The 21484-nt window shown below is 40.2% G+C and overlaps 1 protein-coding gene across 1 annotated transcript in view; it reads left to right on the top strand.

Moving 5' to 3' along the window:
* The first annotated feature begins 4065 nt into the window (after positions 1 to 4065).
* The window catches only part of skila (SKI-like proto-oncogene a), a 29536-nt gene continuing 12117 nt past the window's right edge, over positions 4066 to 21484 (top strand). The window contains exons 1-2 of the mRNA XM_084412370.1: positions 4066 to 4234; positions 5927 to 7208. Of these exons, the coding sequence (XP_084268496.1) occupies positions 6093 to 7208 (1116 nt within the window). The 5' untranslated portion in view covers positions 4066 to 4234; positions 5927 to 6092. The remainder of the gene's footprint in view (positions 4235 to 5926; positions 7209 to 21484) is intronic.

Consider the following 21484-nt stretch of genomic DNA (forward strand, 5'->3'; position numbering starts at 1 on the left):
ACAACAAGCCGAAACACCTTTTCAGAGCAGGTAGCACGAGTCTGCCTCACTTGTAACACTGCTATAGTGATAAGCGTTTGTTTGTCTTGCAGTCTGATGATGCATTTCTATATAGATTTTCTCTGAAGCTACGTCCTCAGGGGGGTGCTTAGGGCTTAGTCCCATAGTCTGTAATGAAGACAGCTGTCTGACTAACTGTGTGGCCCGTCAGCGCTTAATCCATTTTTCTGGCATTCTTTATCCTTCATTCTCCTGCACGCAAACAGAATTATGTCAAGCTTTAAATGAACTATCAGCTATTGGAGAGTAATTACCCATATTAAGTTTAAATTACTCCTCACAATACCGGGATGATGTTATTACCCTCTGGAAAAAAATCAATGCGCTAGTGTTTGGAGTTCAGGCACAGCACACTGTGTGTGTGTGTGGGCGCACCTGCTTTCATAATACATCTGCTGACCTTGCTATCTGCAGCGAATGGTGAAAACGCCACTGAAATGGGCCTTGATCACTGGCGCATCAAACCGTACGCAGGGTGGTGACATTGATCTCATAAAATGTTTATTTTATACCCAACCAGCAAATCATGTTCAAATTTAAAAGTGTGTTGTTGAAAAACATTTGAAATAAAACGTTATTATTTAAAGGGGTGGTATAATGCCCTTTTCAAAAGATGTAAAATAAGTCTTTGATGTTCCCAGAGTGTGTATGTGAACTTGTAGATAAAAATACCCCACAGATAATTTTATATAGCATGTTAAAATTGTCAATTTTTGAGGGTGAGCAAAAACGCACCGTTTTGTGTCTGTTCCTTTAAATGCAAATTGGCTGCTGTGGCACAGAGGGCGGAGCTTCAACAGCTTGCACTCACACAGACATGCACTGAAAATTTCAAACACTTTTAGCCTTTTATGTTCAAACTGGATTCAGACAATGATGGAGAGACTCAAGAAGAAGTGACAACATGTAGAATGCAACAGGACGTTTCTGAATGGTTAGTTGATGAATTTATGTAGCTTATATGTAGTTATCTTCTAGTCATTGATTAGCATATGCTGTCTTGATAATCTATAAATCGTGTTCAGGGGGTGGGGTTTATGTAAATTTTAGGGTTGGTGATGTCAGAAAATGTTGTGTAGTCCCTACCAGCCGTTTGTTGTAGTCCTTATAAAACGATTTCTTTAAAAGCAAATATCTTCCTTTGCTTTGAACTTTGAGCGTTGTAACTTTGCAGATGTTGTTTATGCTCAAACAGCAATATTACACACTAACTAAAGTTAAAAAAGTTCAATCATAATCAACCACCCCTTTAAACACCAATGTGACAAACAGCTTTTAAAGGGCGTTATGTACATATAATAATGATAAAATAATTCGAAGGTTCTGTGGTTCTTGATGAGGTATTGTTGGCATTGCTAAAATTACATGTCAGTTACCTAAATTAATATAATTCTAAGAAAAGGTTACACTAAAAACTACTGCTAAACTTTTGGTGTATTGCATATTCTGGCAAATGCAAATGCAAAAAAAAAAACCTTTTTAAGATTGTTAGATTTTCTAATGCAGGTGTCAATGTAACCCCTTGCTCTTTTGTGTGAGTATTCAGTCTAAACAAAAACACACCTCTAAGCACATCAAAACTATTCAAATCTTCACAACCCCGTCTTGCCTGAACATGACCTGGGTCAGTGTGGCGGAGAAGCCTTTAAAAGTGTTAATGCAGCTGGTGTTTGTGAATGCGCTTCTGAATTCAGGCCCTCATAGCTCTGCCTATCTCATTTAACATTTAAATGACACCTAACAAATGGCTCACACAGAGATGGATAGCGAAGCAAAGGTGATCCCAGCACCCCATTATGGGTTCATTGAAAAAAAAAGCAGCCCACTGGATAGTGGAAGCCCCGTGGACCAAGCAAACTGCTGGATTGGCTCCAGGCCATTACTCAGCCACAGAAAACGTTCTAGTGGTATTACTTAATGTCCTTGGCAAAAGTCTCCACAACATTTGTACTAGCGTTACAGTTACTCAAACTAATGTCCATAAACATGTCTGGCTGGTTCAGTTCAAACACTGTATCCGATAATGATAAAGATGAAAAATCTCTTGACATATAACCTTCCCTCCACAGTATAATTTCATTTTAAGTGAAAGTTATAATTTCATTGTAATTTAAAACATAAAACATATAAAAATAAAATAAAACATAAAACATATAAAAATAAAACCTACAGTAAAAAACTAAACTATTAAAAGATTTATGTTAAAGCTGGAATAAAATAAAATATAAATATTAGATGAAAAACTTGAAATGTTGCCTTGGCAACTATAACTAAAATAAGTTTACGGAAACTGAACTATAACTGAAACTAAAATTAATAAATAAAACATAAATACTAGTAATATTTCAAAAATAAAAAAAATAACAAAAGCACATAAAAATAAATAAATAATATTAAAATGAAAACTAAAAATAAAAAAATAAGAACAAAAAAACCCGATAATTATACATAACTAATAATTAACTACAGACTAACTATTACAGTACGTTTTATACCTTTGCCAATTCATTGCTTAGACGTATACAAAAAAGTGTGACCGAAGGAATTTCATTCATAGAGAACATTTCAGATGAGTCATTATTTGTGAAACATTTACAGACATCTGCTCATAGCCTTTCAACATCAATCTTGATCATAGCATAGGGAAGTGTTTGTAATGATATTTAAATTTCCACTTTCTTTCTGTCACCAAAGTGATTCAAATGCAGCATGCAGTTACACCATTATATATATATATAGCTAGAACGTCCCTAGATCCTGCTGACAATAAAACTCCCTTATTTCGAAACCTGGTTTAAAAAAAAATTTTCCATTAATTTGTCACTTGTAACACAAATGACCATATAGATGCCATATATAGACAAACTTTGAACATGTAGCATTCTATACTTTTATACCCAGAGCTGGGAATGGGATTACTTACAAATTGTAGTGAGTTACTTGTTCCAAATTACATGACAAAAATTGTTAATGTAATCTAGATTACTAATTTTAGGTAATGTATTCTGATTACTTTTTGATTACTTTTTAGATTATATTTAACTTAACTTGTTTATCACATTGATTTGAATAGGATAATATTGTACCATACTGAAATAAAAATACAAAGAGAAAGACAATATATTCCATTCTTTGTTATCAACAACATGAAGCGCATTAAATATTACATTACATCAGGGTTTCCCAGATTGAGGTTTGTGATGGAACTGCAGAGAAGTAATTAAATCATAAAAATTTAAATAAATAATCAAAATAATACATTTACTATATATTTACTAAAAATATATATTTGTTTAACTGCATGTCACGTGACAATTAACCGACTTCAGAGAACTGTGAACTTAATACTATTAGCCTATTATTATTATTGACTTAATTGTATTATTGACCTCATTTATTAAATTAAAATCTAAGGGTTTACTTCAAAAAGCCTATAGGACAAAGAAGTTCAGCTGACAAAAACGTTAGGGAATCCCTGCATTGCATAATGGCCTTTAGCGATGTGAATTTGTACATGTTTGAAAGACAAAAAGTCTCCAGAGACATTAATACATGGATAAATGGCTCATTGAGTAATAATTCAAATAATAATGAATGTGTTTGTCAGGAGTTGATTAGATGTGCAATGTTAAGAAAACACTTCTTAAAAGTGAAATGATTTCTGTACTAAATCCAGTAAACAAATGCTGTGTGGCTCTCAGTTTTCAGTGAGAAGCTCATGATGAACTATAGACAGACTATAGGCAAGTCTGTGTGTGCAATTCCACAAACCTGGAAGAACTTCTGAACGTATAAACAATAGACCTTTATAGAAAAGATCATTTAAAATACAACAAACACGTAGAATAAATGAATTATGCATCATTTCCGTCTGTTGTGGGAATAACATGTAGGCTAATCATCAATAGAAAAGTAAATGTAGTCAGTTACTACCCAGCAGCACTGTCTGCTTACACCTAAAACTCTTGCAAGTCTGAACTTCACAAGACATTGAGGGAGAGCGGCAGACAGACAGACACGCCCGCGCGACATCCGTTCTGCTAGTGCGCGCTCTCGCTCGCTGTGACGCTCGAGCGTCTGAAGGGTTTCAGTCTGTGCGCGTGTTGTTGACGGTCAGACAGACTAGAGGGAGAGAGAGAGAGAGAGACAGCGGACCCGGAGCGATCATCCTGAGGCAAGTCCCTTTGAAAGACGACAACGAGCTCACCTATATACTTTGTTAATGTATTAAATGGTCCAGAAGATTCTCTACATGTTTTGTATGGTTTTCAATGGTTATGTGATGTTTATTTCGGGCTCGGAACGGGATTTGTAGCGTTAGCTCTGTTAGCGGGTGCTAAAGGGTTTAAATGTTCTAGCCGCACTGCTAACGCTGTGTGAGCGAACAAGCTATTTTTTTTTCCTGATGTAAAACCGGTTCAAGTGCTATTACTAAGAGATGGTAATTTGGTTAAATTTAACGTGTGAATTTGTGAGATGTGTGTTTTGATGTGCCATTTAAAAGGGACGTATATTCAGTGCTCAACATGCTCATATTCACATTTAAGTGACGCGTCGTCGTGCTGAAAATGTCTTTGATTTAAATCCTCAACCTGGTCAACATTATATATAATATGTTTATTATTTAAAAACAGAAACGCATTTGGGGCGATAGCTATTAACGTTTTCTGGGAGGTCAGGTGTCAGTCTCAATGGCTTGGATTTACTGCCGTATAAAGTCATATAATGGGTTTAAAATCCGAGCTTTGGATGTCGTTTTGACATATTTGGTATTTATTATATATGTGGTCAGTTTTTCTGTAGTGACGTTGAGGGTCTCCCGGTCGCGGGGTTGGTGAATGTCACACCGCGGGCGTTCAGCGCAGCTGTGCCCGGAGAAGGAGAGGGGAGAGGCGGATAGAGTCGAGGACACAGCCGCGGTGTCCTTGCGGGAGTAAAAAGAGTGACACTTTCGTTCAGGGTTAAAAATAGACCGCTTTTTATCAGTGTTTCTGAAAATCTTTTCTTTTTCGAGGAAACGAAACGACGTCTGCGGTCAGGGTCAATCCATCCGAGCTATCACACAAATCTGGTAAAGCAAAACCAGGCGAAAATTATGTTTTATTTTGAGGAACTTGTATTTTTGCGCTTTGGCGCCGTGTTAAATTTGGACGCATGTCTGCGTCATTTTATGTCCATGAAACAAGGCGCATGTTGTGAATACGGAATTGAACCATTTTTTTCGTTCTGGTTTTAAGCCGAAACCTCTCTGACATGCGCTGAATTTGGGGTTGTGATCTCTCGTTTTGCCTTCATATTCATGCTCGGAAATTCCGTTTCCGTCAATGTCAGTCGGGCTTTTGCTTCTGCTTCTACGATCAAAATATTCAGTCAGTTTTTCCTCTATATTGATGTGTGTGTGAGATTTGATCTTTTCACATGTGGTGGTGTGCAGTTATTACATCTAGATAAGCGATTTCAAGCCTGCTGTGGTTGGACAGGACTAAATGGCTGATCACTGGTAGTTACGGTTGCTGTTGGTTATCTCTGTGTTAATCTGACGTTATTAGTGCATTGACTCGTTTAACGCATTGACGGATTCGGCATGTTGTCAGTAGAGAAAAACAGCCCACTAAAACACCGAGAAACTAGCCTTAGATCGATCAGTCTCAAATTAGATTATCATGATGAGGTGAAAATGTTTCTGTCGTCTAGTTCAGCAATGTGCCGAACACTAAAACTGTTCTGGATGCTTTTTATTGCCCTGATAGCATATTCCTTTTAATGCGCATTTGTGTGGCTTCACACTCTGGTTTTGGTTTTTTAAAGCCATTTGGTGCTATAATTAGATATTCACAAGCCTTTATTCTTTTTGTTTCATTCACAGGAAGCACATCAAACCCTTAATTCTGTCACAATCATGCGTGTAGCTGGACGTAAAAGGATTTGCAACCTTTAACACAGCGAGAAAAGAAGGACCAACTCAAAGGTGTCGTGTTTGAAGAACAGCCGAATATTCTCACCCAAGCAAGACCAATAATCTGTGTTCGGACATGGCCAGCCCTCAGACGAGCCTGAAAACCCCATTCAAAGACCTGACGTCATTCAAAGGCAACATGAAGCGGCTGTACAGGGAGCGACTGGAGGATGCACCCATTAAAAAGCGGGTAATGGCAGAGATGCACTTGAAACGGCGCAGCATGGAGAGCGTCTCCAAACCCCCGAAGGTCAAGAAGGAGCGTGAGGACCATGCCAGCTCGGAAATGGACATTGAGGAAAGAGAATTCCACATCGTCGGGGCTTCCAAGGCTTTAGATCTTAGTGCTGGCCTCAAGCACACTCTGGCACAGTTCACGCTGAGCAGCCAGAGCTCCCTGGGAGGTCCTGCTGCCTTCTCAGCAAAATCGGCTCATGAGTGCGCCTCTCCTTCTGGCATGGCTCCCCTACCGTCTCCCCCAGTCCTTGGAGGCGGCCCGCTCTTGGTTCCCTGTGACAGCTCCACTGAGCTCACTCATTCTCTTCTCGAAGGAGAGTCCATCTCCTGCTTTGTTGTAGGGGGTGAAAAGCGTCTTTGTCTGCCCCAGGTTCTCAATTCGGTGCTGCGAGACTTCTCTCTGCAACAGATCAACGCTGTCTGTGACGAACTTTATGTTTACTGTTCTCGATGCGATGCCGAGCAACTCCACATCCTTAAGGTGCTGGGCATCCTGCCTTTCAACGCACCTTCCTGTGGCCTGATCACCCTAACTGATGCCCAACGGCTCTGCAACGCCCTGCTCCGCCCGGGTGCCACCCTCTCGGCCGACCCCAACAGCAAACTGCCAGGCCAAGGCCTGCTGAAGGAGAGCGGGGCCAGTTTCCAGGTGGAACACCAGTGTCTGGGCAAGTGCCAAGGCCTGTTTGTGCCCCAGTTCTACGTCCAGCCGGACGCTCCTTGCATTCAGTGCATGGAATGCCAGCTGCTGTTTTCCCCACAGAACTTTGTAATGCACTCGCACAAGTCCCCCGACAAGAGGACCTGCCACTGGGGCTTCGATTCGGCCAAGTGGCCTTGCTACCTACAGCTGGGCCGCAAGCATGAGGGCACGCCGGAGGAGCCCCAACTCAAACAGCTGCTGGATGAGATGAAGGAGAAGTTTCACTACCAGCTAAAGAGGCCTCTGGACAAAGTAAGTGTCTTTTGTCTTTTCTTCCATGTTTGCTGGTTCACTAAGGTCAAGTTTTGCTTCAGGTTCACAAGTGGATTTGCACGTGTTTGACCAGATGGTAATGTGTGATAGTCTGCAGAGGAGAGACTGTTTGCTATTGTCTGGGCAAGGCTGTAGTTGTTTTGATAAACTAGTGTTGACCCAGTTTTATGAGGTGGCACAGGGCAGGTGACGCTCGGTGGGGACGTATGGCAGGAGGGAGGGAATTCCAGTTGGTCTGGCTGAACAGGAAGTACATTATCTACCTCCCAGGTCAGAAGAGGGTCATCTTTGGCTGGCGGATGGGGATAGCACAACCTTAAATTTTGCATTCATATATATTTAAGGTGTTTTTACCTTAAATGTGAATGGTTTCCTGTCTCAGGTTTTAATTTTATTATTAATAAAAAAAAAAAAAAGAATTCTAAAATGAATTTAATTTAAATAAATGTAAAAATAATTACAATTTGAAATGCAACATTAACAAATTTCATTTTGACAAAGTTTTTAAATTAAGTTTTTAAGTTATTTTCAGTTTTTTTTCTCAATTTTAGTTTCAATTTAGTTTAGTTTTAGTATTTTAGTGCTGTCAAAGTTATGCACTAACTGGTGTCGTGAAATTTCTCAGCAGAGTCTAGAATGAATGCTGTCTTGTGGCATTAATATTTTTTTTATTTTAGTTTTTTCCAGTCATTTAAGCTTTAATTTTATTTCGGGCACAGGCATTTTTTACCTTGAATGTGCAAGGCTTCTGGTGTGAGCTGCTTCCAGTTATTTTAGCTGTACTGTGTGAGAGTTTATTATACTGACTCTGCAAACTGGAACTTTAAAATGATTTTCATTTATTAATATCGTAATCTTAAACCAGTTGGTTTGTAGGTCAGGTAATTTTACTGTTTAATGTAGGCTACTTTGTTATTCTTTTAATTATTTAGTAATTTCTGCTAATGAATCGGAAGTCTTGCACATTCACAGGAAATAGCTCACTTCCACGTCAAAAATAAGGTGGACAAAGTTGTATTTGTGACATCTGTAAAAATGTACCTGTTAAATGAGGAAAATGGGAGTGATGTCGTTGCATTGGGAAATGCCCGCATTGCATGACTGCATAATTTAAAGCCAGAACACTAGAGATTCTTCCACTTTCATGATGCAACCGTTGAAACAAAACTCAGCAAAGTGCACTAGAATCTATAGAAAAGTCAGCAAAAAAAAAAAAAAAAAAAAAGGTCTGGATTGTTTCACTCCCATTGACCAGCCATGTCTCATGACCCCCTTGACCAAGGACGCAAGCCAGAGCTTTTTTTTGTTGTTAGTGCTCATGTTAGACAAAGATTGACCCCCTGGTTGCTGTCAGAGGTTTTTTCAAATGCAAGTGGCAGCTGTTAATGGTTTAACAGTGCGGTAATGTTCCAGTAGACACAATTATTTTTAGTTTAACGCTGATGTGAGCAAATGATTGTTCTGTCTAAGAGAGGAAGAACAGCCCCGGTTTCTCCTGTGTGCTTATGCAAGTGTGCCGGAAATACCGTCTGGTGTCTCGTCGTCTAGCACCCAAACCGCATTCCTCCTTCCGCCCCCCCCCCACCACACACTTCATATACCGAAACAGACCTTGAGTCTGTCAGTCATACAGTCACATCTGCTACACAGACTGACCTCATCCTGACACACAAACAGCCAGTTACACTGTAACACTCAACTCACTTATGCTTAACGCACACTAATGAAATTGATTCACACACACACGCTAAACTCCCCCAGGGATCGTCTCTGCTCCGCTCGGCTGAGGGTGAGATATCAAACTCCCAGAAATGCGAGTGAGTCAGTGACACCTTCTCTTTTCATGGCGAGCCGTTAACTGCCGAGTTCCCGACACGTCGCTGTCTGGCAGCGTCTTGCACCTGCCCTGACGCTTTGCCTGATCCTTCTGTTTCTTCCTCTGTGAATTCTTTTTTTCTTAAATTAAGTCGTAGGGATCTTTCAAGGGTTATTTTTAAACGATTTAAAAAAGTATATTAAAAACTGTTTGATGCCATAGCCTCTGTAAATGATGATGGTGTTGTTGTTTTAAGAAACTATTATACAAAAGTAAATAATTGGCACAATTTTCCTCACTTGTTTTCAATGGACCCCCTTGCAGCCCCCCAAGGGTCCCGTACCCCAGTTTGGAAACCCCTGCTCAAATCTGGTTTACACTCAGTGATCTTACCCCCACTCTCAAAGTGTTCATCTATAAGTAACAGTGTTATTTTATGATTATTTATAGTATTTATTTATTAATATTTTGAATCTGCATTTATTTTTATATTTTCAAGTTTTCATTAATTTAATTTTGTTATGAGCTTTTGTTATGTTAAAAAAAAGAAGGATTTTTAGGTTTTTGCATCTAATATTTATATTTTATTTTATTACAGCTTTATTCCCATTACTGAAAACGTTTTGTAATAGTTTTAGTTAACATTTACAACACTGATTAGGATTAAAGGTGCTCTAAGCGATTTTGGCTGACGTCACTTCTTGTTGACGTTCGAAGTATTGTCAAACAAAACGGAGGCTAGCTCGACCCTCCCTCCTCCTCATCCCGTCCCCCTCCCCCTCCCTTCCGTGCTTCCTGAAACAGGCTTTTCCGATGTAAATTCGGGACTTCGCGCTTTCCTTCTTCTTTTCCCTCTTCTTTGCTATTTGTTCATCGGAACGTCGTCTCTTTGGTCGTGTGTCGGCCATATCAAAATTCAAGAGAAAATACTTTTAACGTAAGTTGTTGTCGTTGGCTAGGACATCTCTCCTCTAGCTAACTTCCCTCTTCATGTTTCTCTCTCCTCCACTCCCCACACCCCCCTTTATGTGCAAGCACACTAACCCCCCAACCCCAACCCCCACCCCCAATTGGCTGGAACACTGTTTGTTATGTCTCGTGGTCCAGGCTGGCCCAGTTTGTTTTTGTTGCTGTTTGTGGAGCCTGGGCTGTCTACAGAGACCGCGTTTTTTTACAGTGTGTTCAGGGGACAGGCAGTTAGCGGATAGTGAGGAGATGTTTGCTGTGTGATTCAGCCTAAAAAACATGTGACATCGCTTAGAGCTCCTTTAAAACGGTGTCAAGAAAACAGGTGCTTACAGTTTTGTGTTAAACAGCTTTTGAAGGGACTGTAAACAGACATATGTGCGTGCGTCAAAGGTCATTACTCAGACGTTGAGCTTACATGAGTTGTGCCAGTAAAGAGAAACAACACATGCGCACTCATCTGGTTGTGTCCAAATCAAGAAATAACTGTTAATTGTGTGTGTGTGTGTGTACGTGTGTGTGTACGGGAAGCAGGGCAGACAGGCTCATCAGTTTACTGGGTGAAATGTTCACTCTAAACATCTGTGATGCTGGAGTGCCAGAACAAGTGACTCAGAGTTTCCACAGGTGGCTGTGTAGATGTTGGTGACAATCAGACCCTCACCGGCGCCAGACTTCTGCACACGGCACTTTAGCTAGTTCAGAACCAGCCCTCTTCCCCTTCATCAAGGACAGTGTCCCCCCCCCCAGTCTGTGTGGTTATGGAGACACTGGCAGTGTTTCAAACCCTTGTCTGCCTAGACAGCATATACTGGGTGTCTAAAGGTAGGCAGCTGACTGGGGTTGGAAACAGTCACTGGTTTAACATGCTTGTGATTCCTTAATACTCTAGTAAAGGTTATTATAAATTTTATTCGAACTAATTAATCAAATTATTTTCCAAAGCATAAAAATAAAAAAATATTTTTTTTCCCCTACCAATTAAAATACAAATATTAATAATAATAAAATTAATCAAATAATAAAATTGAACAAACAAGTAAAATCTAACATAAATGTATACATATTTACGAATAAATAGTTTATTTTATTTTCAATTTAGTTTTCACTCTATCAATTACTCTATATATCATTGTTAGTTTTTCAAGTTGATTTAGTTTTGAGTTTGAATATTTTATTGCAGTCAAAGTAATACACTGAGGCTTGGTTTCACAGACAGGGCTTGGATTAAGCCAAACACACCGCGTCATCTTTAAAGAACGATCAACTTTTACGTGCGCCAGGTGACCTGTAAATGCGGAAAAACTGTTTCCATTGCAGTTTTGCAAAATCTTTCTTTTTCAAATCGCCTGAAAAACCACCTCATGTGAACGTAAAAGCTTAAATTGACGTCTTTCCATTGGGCGTATTTTCAATACGCAATTTCAATGTACGTAATTCGAAGGGTAATGGAAACGCGGCTAGTGTAGTGGCCTAATAGTTAGCAGCATGTATGCGTCACCGACACGCTTTTGCTGCTCATGTTGGCGACACAAGTTTGAGACATTTTAGGCCTGTGACATTACCTGATCTGTTTCTCACCATCATTTCCTATTTCATTTTGTTTACCTAATCATGCCATTTTGGTGTTTGTTTGTTTGTTTGTTTGTTTGTTTGTTTGTATGATTGTATGTCAGTGATAGACAGGCCGCTGTGATGGTTTGAGGTTTGGTGTGTACCTTGTTGACGTGTCTGGCAGACAGATGGAGTCCTGTCGATCTCCCACTGAGGCCAAAACAGCGGCTGCGGTGCAGACACTAGACAGCTGCCTCTCTCTCTCTCTCTCTCTCTCTCTCTCTCTCTCTCTCTCTCTCTCTCTCTCTCTCTCGTTGTCTTTCTCTTTCGTTCATTCTCTTTTTGTCTTTCTGTCTTCCTTTTTGTAATTGTGAAATCAGTGACTTCATGCACCACAGGCAAGGATGCCAATTCTCCACCATTGTGCTCTCCTATTTCCACTTTCTGTTTTTCTTTCCACTCTTTTAAAATCTACGAGAGAAAAGCTGCCATTTTCCTGTCTGAATATGTTTTCTTCTCTCATCTTTCACGTCGACCACATACCTCGTTTGTGACGTACCTTCCTTGTCAGACTTCTCTCTCTCTTTTTCCTCTCTGTGAGCCGCAGTCCTTCTTTTTGCTTTGCTGTTTCCATTTCGTCACGTGTCTATCATTTATACAACAGTTAGCCTAGTTCTGGTCCTCTAATTTGATTTGATAGGCTATTTGTTTTTTTTAAAGCCTTAGAATCTTTAACTATTTGAATAACTCAGGCTGTCAACTTGTATGTTGATTGGTGACACGCAACTGTTGATCCTGCTTTGGCTTAGTTTGCAAATTTGGCAAAATTTGGAGGGACATTTTAACCCTCATGTGAAACTCCTGATTGCACAGATTCCTATTGAAATGACTAGATTTCGCTCATGAAATTTTGCCAAGAAATGGTAAATGTGATTGCACCTTTAGGCTGATATTATGGAAGGCTTCACTGTGGATGGTTCTGTCTTATATTTTCTGCCTGTCATTTTCAGCACTCTGCAGAACACGATATTGTACCTCGGGAACTTTATCTTCATGTGGCCTGTGTTCGGTGAGAGATTGAAGGGTAATGAAAGGTTAGAGGTGGGAGAGGCTCAGGATTTTGTCTGTTTGATCGAGGATGTTGAGCTCAGGGTTTGCTCCAGTGTAAATATCAGAGACTCCAGTGGATGCAACTCGGCCCCTCAAAATAAGCAGCCGAATGACCTAATCAGTCTCTGTTTACATAAGGGGAGCGGAGGCCAGTGAGTGTGTGTTTATGGGAGTGAGGGAGAGAGTGATTGAGGAGGACTATTGATCTGGCTGAAGTGGATGAATTCAGTAGACGCTAACTGTGTGTGTAGGAGAGAGACAGAGACAAGTTAAAGAAAAGTGAGACTGATTTGCAAAGTGTTCTAACCAGGTCTAGTGTTTCTGGCTTGAATAAAAATGACAAAATCTTTGCTAATCAGAACTTATTTGATGTTTGAATAACATATTGCTATGTGAAGCAGGATTTTGGACCAATGAGATTTCACTGCATGAGGCAGCAAAAATGTAATATTCTGGTCAGGACACAATGTCAGACTAGTTGTGTAAAGAGTAGTCTGTTCGCACACCCACGTACACGAATGCCAAAACGCTAGTGCATACAAATGTGTAAACTAATGAATATGAAGAGACTTGCTGACAAATGCATATTTACTTAAATGGATGAACATAGAGAATGGACAGATGTGCACATCCATTGCCCCCAAGCAGCTATATACCTGATGAGAGATGGGTAGATAAAGGAATGAATAATATTGTGAAAAAAAAAAAAAAAAAAAAATTAGGAGAAAGAGGTCAGGTTCAGCTCAGGACATGCTGGCAGTGGCTGGCTTCAGCAACCTTTACCCTTTACTTTTGCTCTACTCTTGGTGAAGCGTTCATTTCTCAGTATCACCACAGTGCTTCGAAGCTGTCCATGTGCTCAGGCGCTCACACACTCCAAGCACCGTTCATTTATTTCCAACTGTTTCTCCTCATGCACAAACAAATCACTAACTAACCCTAAAGCCCCCCAAAAAAGCACACACTCTGTGATTTGGCAATCTGTCCTATTTATATAAAGCCCAGAGTTCCTGTTGGCCGTTAAGACAACATACTCCTCCCTGTTGGCTCAACATTCGGATGCTGTGGGCAGATTGGGGGCCCTGCTCTTTGTGCTCAAGCTGGGAATATTGTTGTACCGGTCTTTCGCCAAGTCCCTGGAGATGAGCCAGCAGCCAGAACAGCCCCAGGACGGACTGCAGACCACGGCTAACCCAAATTTGTCAAGACATGCTTGACTATTCAGCCAGGTGGTTCAACTGCCATGTTGAGCATTAGTTAGAGAAATCTCATGCGTGCAAAAGACAAGAGCTATGCTATCATATATTAATATGATAGTATTTTGTGTCATATTAGCACTTATGTATTTTTCATTGATAGGGCATGGGGATGAGCTCAGAGCAAAAAATAATTGAAGATGGTTGATAATGTTGATTATACTTTATGCTTTTGGCAGACATTTTTATCCAAAATGACTTGCATTTAATTCAAGGTATACTTTTTTATCATGCGTTGGTATTGCTAGCACCATTCTCTATTGTTTGAGCTACAGATATGCATTTAATATAATATTATAATTACCAGAATGACTTTACAGGTAAAGACACAAATATGCTGTTCACACAAGCAACAGCGTTCCGGCTTTTTACTGGTAAGAGACCATTCACACACCTGCTCCAAAATACTGGTAAATTCTGTGATGTCTGTCATTGGAAGTGATCTTTAAACGGCGCGCTGTTGTCTTCATCCGCCTGCATGAGGAAAAGCTCTTTAGTTTTTTAGTTTAGTAACGAGTTTTTGCTCTTAAAGGGATACTCCACTTTTTTTGGAAATAGGCTCATTTTACAACTCCCCCAGAGTTAAACAGTTGAGTTTTACCGTTTTCGAATCCATTCAGCCGATCTCCGGGTCTGGCGGTACCACTTTTAGCATAGCTTAGCATAGATCATTGAATCGGACAGGACCATTAGCATCTCTCTCAAAAAAATGACCAAAGAGTTTTGATAATCAATGAATAATCAAGAAACTTTGCTGCCGTACCATGAGTCCAGCAGGCGTAATGATATGACGCAGCGCCTGAAAATAGGTCTAATAGGTTAGACAAACTTAGTCCCGGTCACGTTGGAAGTTACAGAGCTGGGGACTATTTTCAGGCGCTGCGTCATATCATTACGCCTGCTGGACTCATAGTACGGCAGCAAAGTTTCTTGATTATTACGCTGGATTGAGAGTATAGTTCCTAGCCATATCAGCCTAGAAAATCACAACTTTTCATTTTCCGTCGGTCTTAGTACACGATGTAACTACAGAAGAGTCAAGTTTTAAATAGGAAAAATATCGAAACTCTTTGGTCATTTTTTTGAGAGAGATGCTAATGGTCTTGTCCGATTCAATGATCTATGCTAAGCTATGCTAAAAGTGGTACCGCCAGACCCGGAGATCGGCTGAATGGATTCGAAAACGGTAAAACTCAACTGTTTAACTCTGGGGGAGTTGTAAAATGAGCCTATTTCCAAAAAAAGTGGAGTATCCCTTTAAAAACACTAGACGCGCATAATAGTATCCAACTGCAGAGCCACAACGCTGATGAATGGAAAAGAAGGCTGGGTCTCGAGCGCGACGTGGCGCATCAGACAATGCGCAACGGTCAAAGATGATCATCTTGCACATATTTAAATAGAAAAACTATTAAAAAGCTTACTGTAAACAGTGCTGAGTAATCACGTCATGCCCATTAGAACTTTATGATTGGCCCAAAGCAGACTTCTTGCGTCAGCACGTTCTGACTTCGTACGCGCAAATACCGGTAATCTTCATTCCGCGTTCACATAGAGCAATTTACCGGTAACTTCCCTTTTGATTTCTGAAAAGATCCTGTTCACACATGATCTCTACTGGTATATTACCGGTAAAGACTATGTGTGAAAGGGGCTAATGTCCCCTTGAAACATTAAACATCTTAACATCTTCGTAAATATTTCAACATCTCTTGACATCTGCATGTTCTTAAGACTATTGATTTAAATAATTTGTTCCATTTTATTCTGACTGACCGCCAGAGACATTTATAGATATAATGTGTAATATGATATTTTCTCCCTGTCTTTTCTGCTTCCTGTCTGACTGCCATAGATCTACTATAGCTTTATCTGATGATATTCATCTACCCCCTCTTTGAAAAACCAGTGAGAGTGTTAGTCTTCATGTAACAGGGACATAATAGGAGTCCGTCGTCCTAACTGGGACACAAGCGGAGTCAGTGTCCCTCTGGCCCAGATAAAACCATCTGACTGTGCTGGCTAGTGATTCATCTTAATGTCCTCTTGTAAAACACAGAGAGTGTTGTGATTATGTGCTCACACTGTGGTCGGACCCTCTTTTGATGTAATGCAATGCAGAGGCCACGGTTATCTTGCTTCATCAGGAAAGCTGCCAAAAATGGGTCATGAAGATGCTTCCTGCAGTTATCCTGTGCTTGTGAGGCACTTTTTTTAGTGTGAAACTGCTGTTTTCGACCCCCGGTTCACCACAATCTCATTAGACTGCATATTTTCCTCCCATTACTGCAGTGTTCTTGTTTCCTAACGCCAAGCTCATCCCAAAGGAAGATGTGTCATTCTGCAGACAGCTCCAAAGACACACTCACAACACCACTGGGTTGTGATTAATGCACTGGCACGCTACATACAGCTACCTGTTCTGTAAATCTCTCTCTCTTTTGAATCTCCTCCCACTTGAGACTGTATTTGCCAAACCATCAGAAAATGCGATTGAGGGGCAGGATGCCGTAGGAGAACATTGCCCTCCCTTCTCATCTCATCTCTTCCCTCCTCCTCTCCCTGCGGAGGCTCTAAACGTAGACTCGCTCTTCTCTCCTGGCTGTATGAGGACAGTCTGTTCCAAGCTTGCATCAAGCTGGGGGATTCCTCAACCTGAACAACAGCACCAGCCTTGCACGGTCATGTCTCACTGGAGAGCAGCACACATTTGACTCAGAACAAAGGACAGTCGTACGAGATGTCACTGCTTTGATTGACTGTCCATCTGTCCAGTGATTATTGATCTCTAATACAAGACATCCTCTCTATTGATCTCTCCCAGAAAGCAGTCCCACATGTCTGACATACATCAGTCCCCATTTATGTCTTGTCTCAGCATGTATCAGCTCTTTAATGTGATGGCAGACTTACTATTAAAAATGAATAGTCATGATTTTTTTTTTTTTTTATTCTACTGTCATGAAGCATCAGTTTGAAGAGAATGTTTAGTGGAAGGAAGATTTAAAAAATAAGTAATAAGGTTAATAGTTAATACGCTACAACTTGTGTATTATTTTACGGTTGTTTTAGGTGTTAGGCTACATTGTCGTGGCAAAGAAGTTGAGTTTAACTACACAGATAAGGTTCGTGATTTATCATACTACAATCATGTTTACATGCATATTATTTTCATCTTGTGGCTATACTTTTGAAACTGAGTATTTTAATGTTTACAGATTAGCCCATTTACTTCCACTTGTAAGTGCCTCAAAGTAAGCCATATCTTTGGACAAGGACAAGTTGAAATTTTGAAATAGTATCCATTTTGTGTCAAGTGCTGTCAGTTGAGCTTAACTTGAACCTGTATTGAACCTGGAATATTCCTTTAATGGCAGAGACATTTGAAGGCCTCTCTATCATCCCCTTAAAGGGATAGTTCACCCAAAAAATGTAATTCTGTAATTAATTTCTCACCCTCATGTCGTTCAAAGCCTGCAAGACTTTCGTTCATCTTCGGAACACAAATGAAGATCTTTTTGATGAAATCTGAGAGCTAAAAATAATTGTGTTCAGCAGGAAAGCGTTCAATTAATCGAAAGTGGCATATTTTCTATTCCCCAAAAAATGCTTTTCTTTTGAAAAAAATATTAAGCAGCGCAACTCTTTTCAACACTGATGATAAGAAGAAATGTTTCTTGAGCAGCAAATCAGCATATTAGAATAATTTCTGAAGGATCAATTGTGATCCTTGCGGTTTTACTGTATTTTTGATCAGATAAAGCAGCCTTGGTGAGCACAAGAGAAATCTTTCAAAAATGAAAAAATCCTGTCGACTCATTTGAATGCTAGTGTTGTTTTGTGGCTTTTAACCCACGTATGTGCCTTGAGGTTAACCTATAACGTAATGTATGATGGAAATATTTTGCATTGCAAAGAGTGTTTGGGGGTGTCAGCTGTGCCATTTTGTCATCTTTGGGCATATGTTTGTTTATTTTGTCTAAAAATGACACCTGACATCCTGCGTGTGACGTTGTCCTGTTCTCCTCTCCTTTATCTTCTGATATGTATTGAGTTCGATTGATGATTGATAGTGTGTGAGGGTTTATGTACTCTGGTAACGGTGTGGATGTGTGCTGACAGCTTCCTCTTGTTGGGGATGGGAAGGACACTGCTCTTCTCTCTCTCTTTTTTTTTCAACTCCTTTTCTCTATGCAAAGCCAGTCACTGTGGCCCCTAACAGGCTATGCCATGCAAAATGCATGAGCCGCCTTGTGTAGAGTGAAATTGTGTGTGCGTGTGCGCTGTCTGCAGCTTAAATTCTGCGTATGAGACTCAGCTCTCTGTGGGTGGGCAGTTGCTCGTTCTCTCTCTCCCTCGCTCTGTCTCTCTTTCACTGTCGGTCGGTCTGTCTTTGTCTCTCTCTGGGGCGGTTGAAGATGGCAGAAGTGAAATGCACTGCCAGTTTTATGTGTCAAGCTGCCATGTTGGTGAATCTCCTGTGCCATGCACACGGTTTAATGACATGCACCTATAGAGACCGGCTCTCTCTCTCTGCCTCTCACAAATCTAACATAATGTTTGTGTAGGCTGGATGCTTTGATTTATATATCAGATATCAGACATCTTTCATATTTTTCCATAACCAACTGGTTGAGTTGTGTCTGACAGAAAAATATCAACAAATAATTAGGCTTAATAACTAGAATTAGCCTTGATTCGTGCATTTTTCTTGCCTGGGCTGATATGTTGGGACTTTTTTAAAACAAACCAGTAGGATTTAATCTTACCTCATAACCATGAAACAAGATTCGCCACTTACTATTGCTTGTCAGAGTTGTGTGATATTAGGGTAGGAACATTCTCATTCTAGAGAGCATTTGATTGGACAAAAATGTGAGAATGCAGAACGAGTCATTAATACGTTGTCTGTATTCGAGAAGAGAAATGCTTATATAATTTTGTCAGTTTAGAACTACACTAGCATATAGATTAACCTCAAGGCTAACATACATGGGCTAAAAGCCAGAAAACGACACGGTACCATTCATATGTTTAGGGTTGGTAAGATTTGTTTATGTTTTTATGTCTTATAGTCACAAAGGCTGATAAAAAATAGTAAAAACAATAATATTGTGAAATATTACATTTTAAAATAGAATTTAATTTCTAAATACAATTTTCTATTTGAATATATTTAAAAAATGTAATTTATTCCTGTGGTGGCGAAGCTGAATTTTTAACTGTCGTTACCCTAGTATTCAGTGTCTAATATGTTCTAATATCCTGATTTGCTGCTCAAGAAAGGTTTCTTATCATTAATTTTGTCTTTAACGCTCACTTTTGATCAATTTGATGTATTCTTGCTGATTAAAAGTATTAATTTCTTTAAAAAAAAAATCGTTAACAATAATGTAGTATTATGAATTCACGAGGTCCTTTAGACCCCACAATTAGACACACACAGTTTGTCTGAAAAGGTTTTTAGTATGCTAGTGCTTTAACACGTTATAAGAGCCTGCTAAAACAAAAACAATTCATTCTCAAGAAGTTTTTTAATTTTTAAAGGTGTCAGCCATCTTGGCCAGTAGTATCAATCATGCACTTCAGTCCGTTTTTCATTGGTGTTGGTACAAAAACTGCAGAGCCTAGCTGGTCAAAATGGATCCACGGTGGCCATAACCTCCTTCATAATATGGCACTGAGGTTCACAGCTGCCACGCGAACATCCAGATGTTTGTTTTGTCCTGTCCTCTTTTGTTTTTGCCCTTTTGACCAAAGCTCTCACGGACTGTGTGTGTGTCCTGCAGAGGGAGGAAGGTCACATTCTGCCCCTCTTGCATCCTACAGAGAGCAGCGTGGGCCGTTTCCAACGTCAGAGTGTGATGACTCTGGTTGAGCCCTGACAGCAGCTTCTGAAATGAGCTGTAGGGTGCCACAGCCCAAAGAACACACTCCTCGGAGACTCCTCTCCATCGAGACTGCGTCTGCCAATGTTTTTGTGCGTGTGTGAGTAAGTGTGGGTGCGTGTTAGCCTAGCGTAGCCGCGCCATGGGAGGCTTATGTGGTTACTGCTTTTCACCGGTGCACACTTGAGAGTACTCGGTTCTAACACGCGTGCATACAGATCTCCCATTCATAGGCCTATTTAAAGCTGCCTGTGTGTAGGAAAGGGAACAGGCAGAGCTCTGTTTGAATCAGTGAAATCTGAGAGCAGGAGAGGGGAGAGACCATTCCTCTGTGTGTTTACGGCTCTCAGCCCTCCAAGCCGATCCGTGATCACCGGCACAGTATGTTAGTTTTGCGTTTGCTAGTATGCGAGTGGATATCTCGGTCACCCGTGTTTGTGTGTGTGTGTGGCTCTTATCAGGTCGTATGTTGTAGATTAAACAGTGGATGTGTGTAGACGGGAAGGGCAGACAGACAGGCAGACTGTGCACTATTGATGATCACGTCTAGACGGAATGTTCGTCTCCCTCCCTCTTCTCTTAAAAAATTTGCCCTAGGCTGCCAGCCAAATCCTCTCAGGAATGAGCACGTCTGAGCCTGTGTGTTTGATCCCTGTGAGAGTGTGTTTTGATATTTAGAGGCACGTTGTTTGCTCGGGTTTTTGCGCAAGTGTTTTAGTTTGATTATGAATGTTTGCGTGTGTTTTTGTACGACGTGGATTTTAGTACTCCAGTGTGTGAGTATAGGCGTCATAGGTAATGTCAGGAATGCATGTTTACTTTTATATATGTGCAAAACCATACTGGCCATGAGCACTTCCAGGTCAGCTTTCACTACCGAATTCACTCCTAAAAGATTTAGGTGACAACCAAATTTACATTAAATCCACATTTCTGTATTTATTCTGGAGTGATTCTGTCTGTTCTACACACACATGGGGCCTTGATCAAGAATTTTTTGTTAATTGTATTCTTGCGCAAGTTGTTACTTTTGATTTAAGTAGGCCAATTCACATTTGAATGAATGCACATTTAAATTTATCTGCTTGTGTTTCAGGAAAAAGACACACGGAATGATCATTTTGGGGATTTTTTATCACATTTAAGTGTCCAACGTACTCATATATTCACACGTTTCGTTGATGATTGATGCTATGTAATATTTTTACATTCTTGTTAAAGAAAAACAGGGAAATTGTCACTGTTTTAGATCTCTCTTTAGTTCCGCCTCTCTTCCTCCGTTTTATCTCCTTATAGCCCGCATCAAGTTGGCCTACATTTGTCCACTGTCCAGCCCACATGGAAAAGATACCTCATCAGAATCGCACAACGAGTCCCACAATGCAATGCACGAGGCTTTTCCAGTGTGACGAATGAAATGGAAGTAATATCCGCAGTGATTTCCGTGACTCATTATTTGACGTGACATTTTTACATGCACTTGGATTACAAATGCTAAACAAACATTTACTTCTGAGATGACAGCTGGACTGCACTTGCTGACTTAAAGGGATAGCCCCAAAATAAAAATTCTGTCATCATTTACTCCGATTTTGTTGCTCATTGAAATTTATCATCCAGGTATGGCAAGCAGTTTTTAAGATTTCAGGATTTCCCCATTCAAAT

Source organism: Rutilus rutilus (genome assembly GCF_951802725.1).
Source record: "Rutilus rutilus genome assembly, chromosome: 6".
NCBI lineage: Eukaryota > Metazoa > Chordata > Actinopteri > Cypriniformes > Leuciscidae > Rutilus > Rutilus rutilus.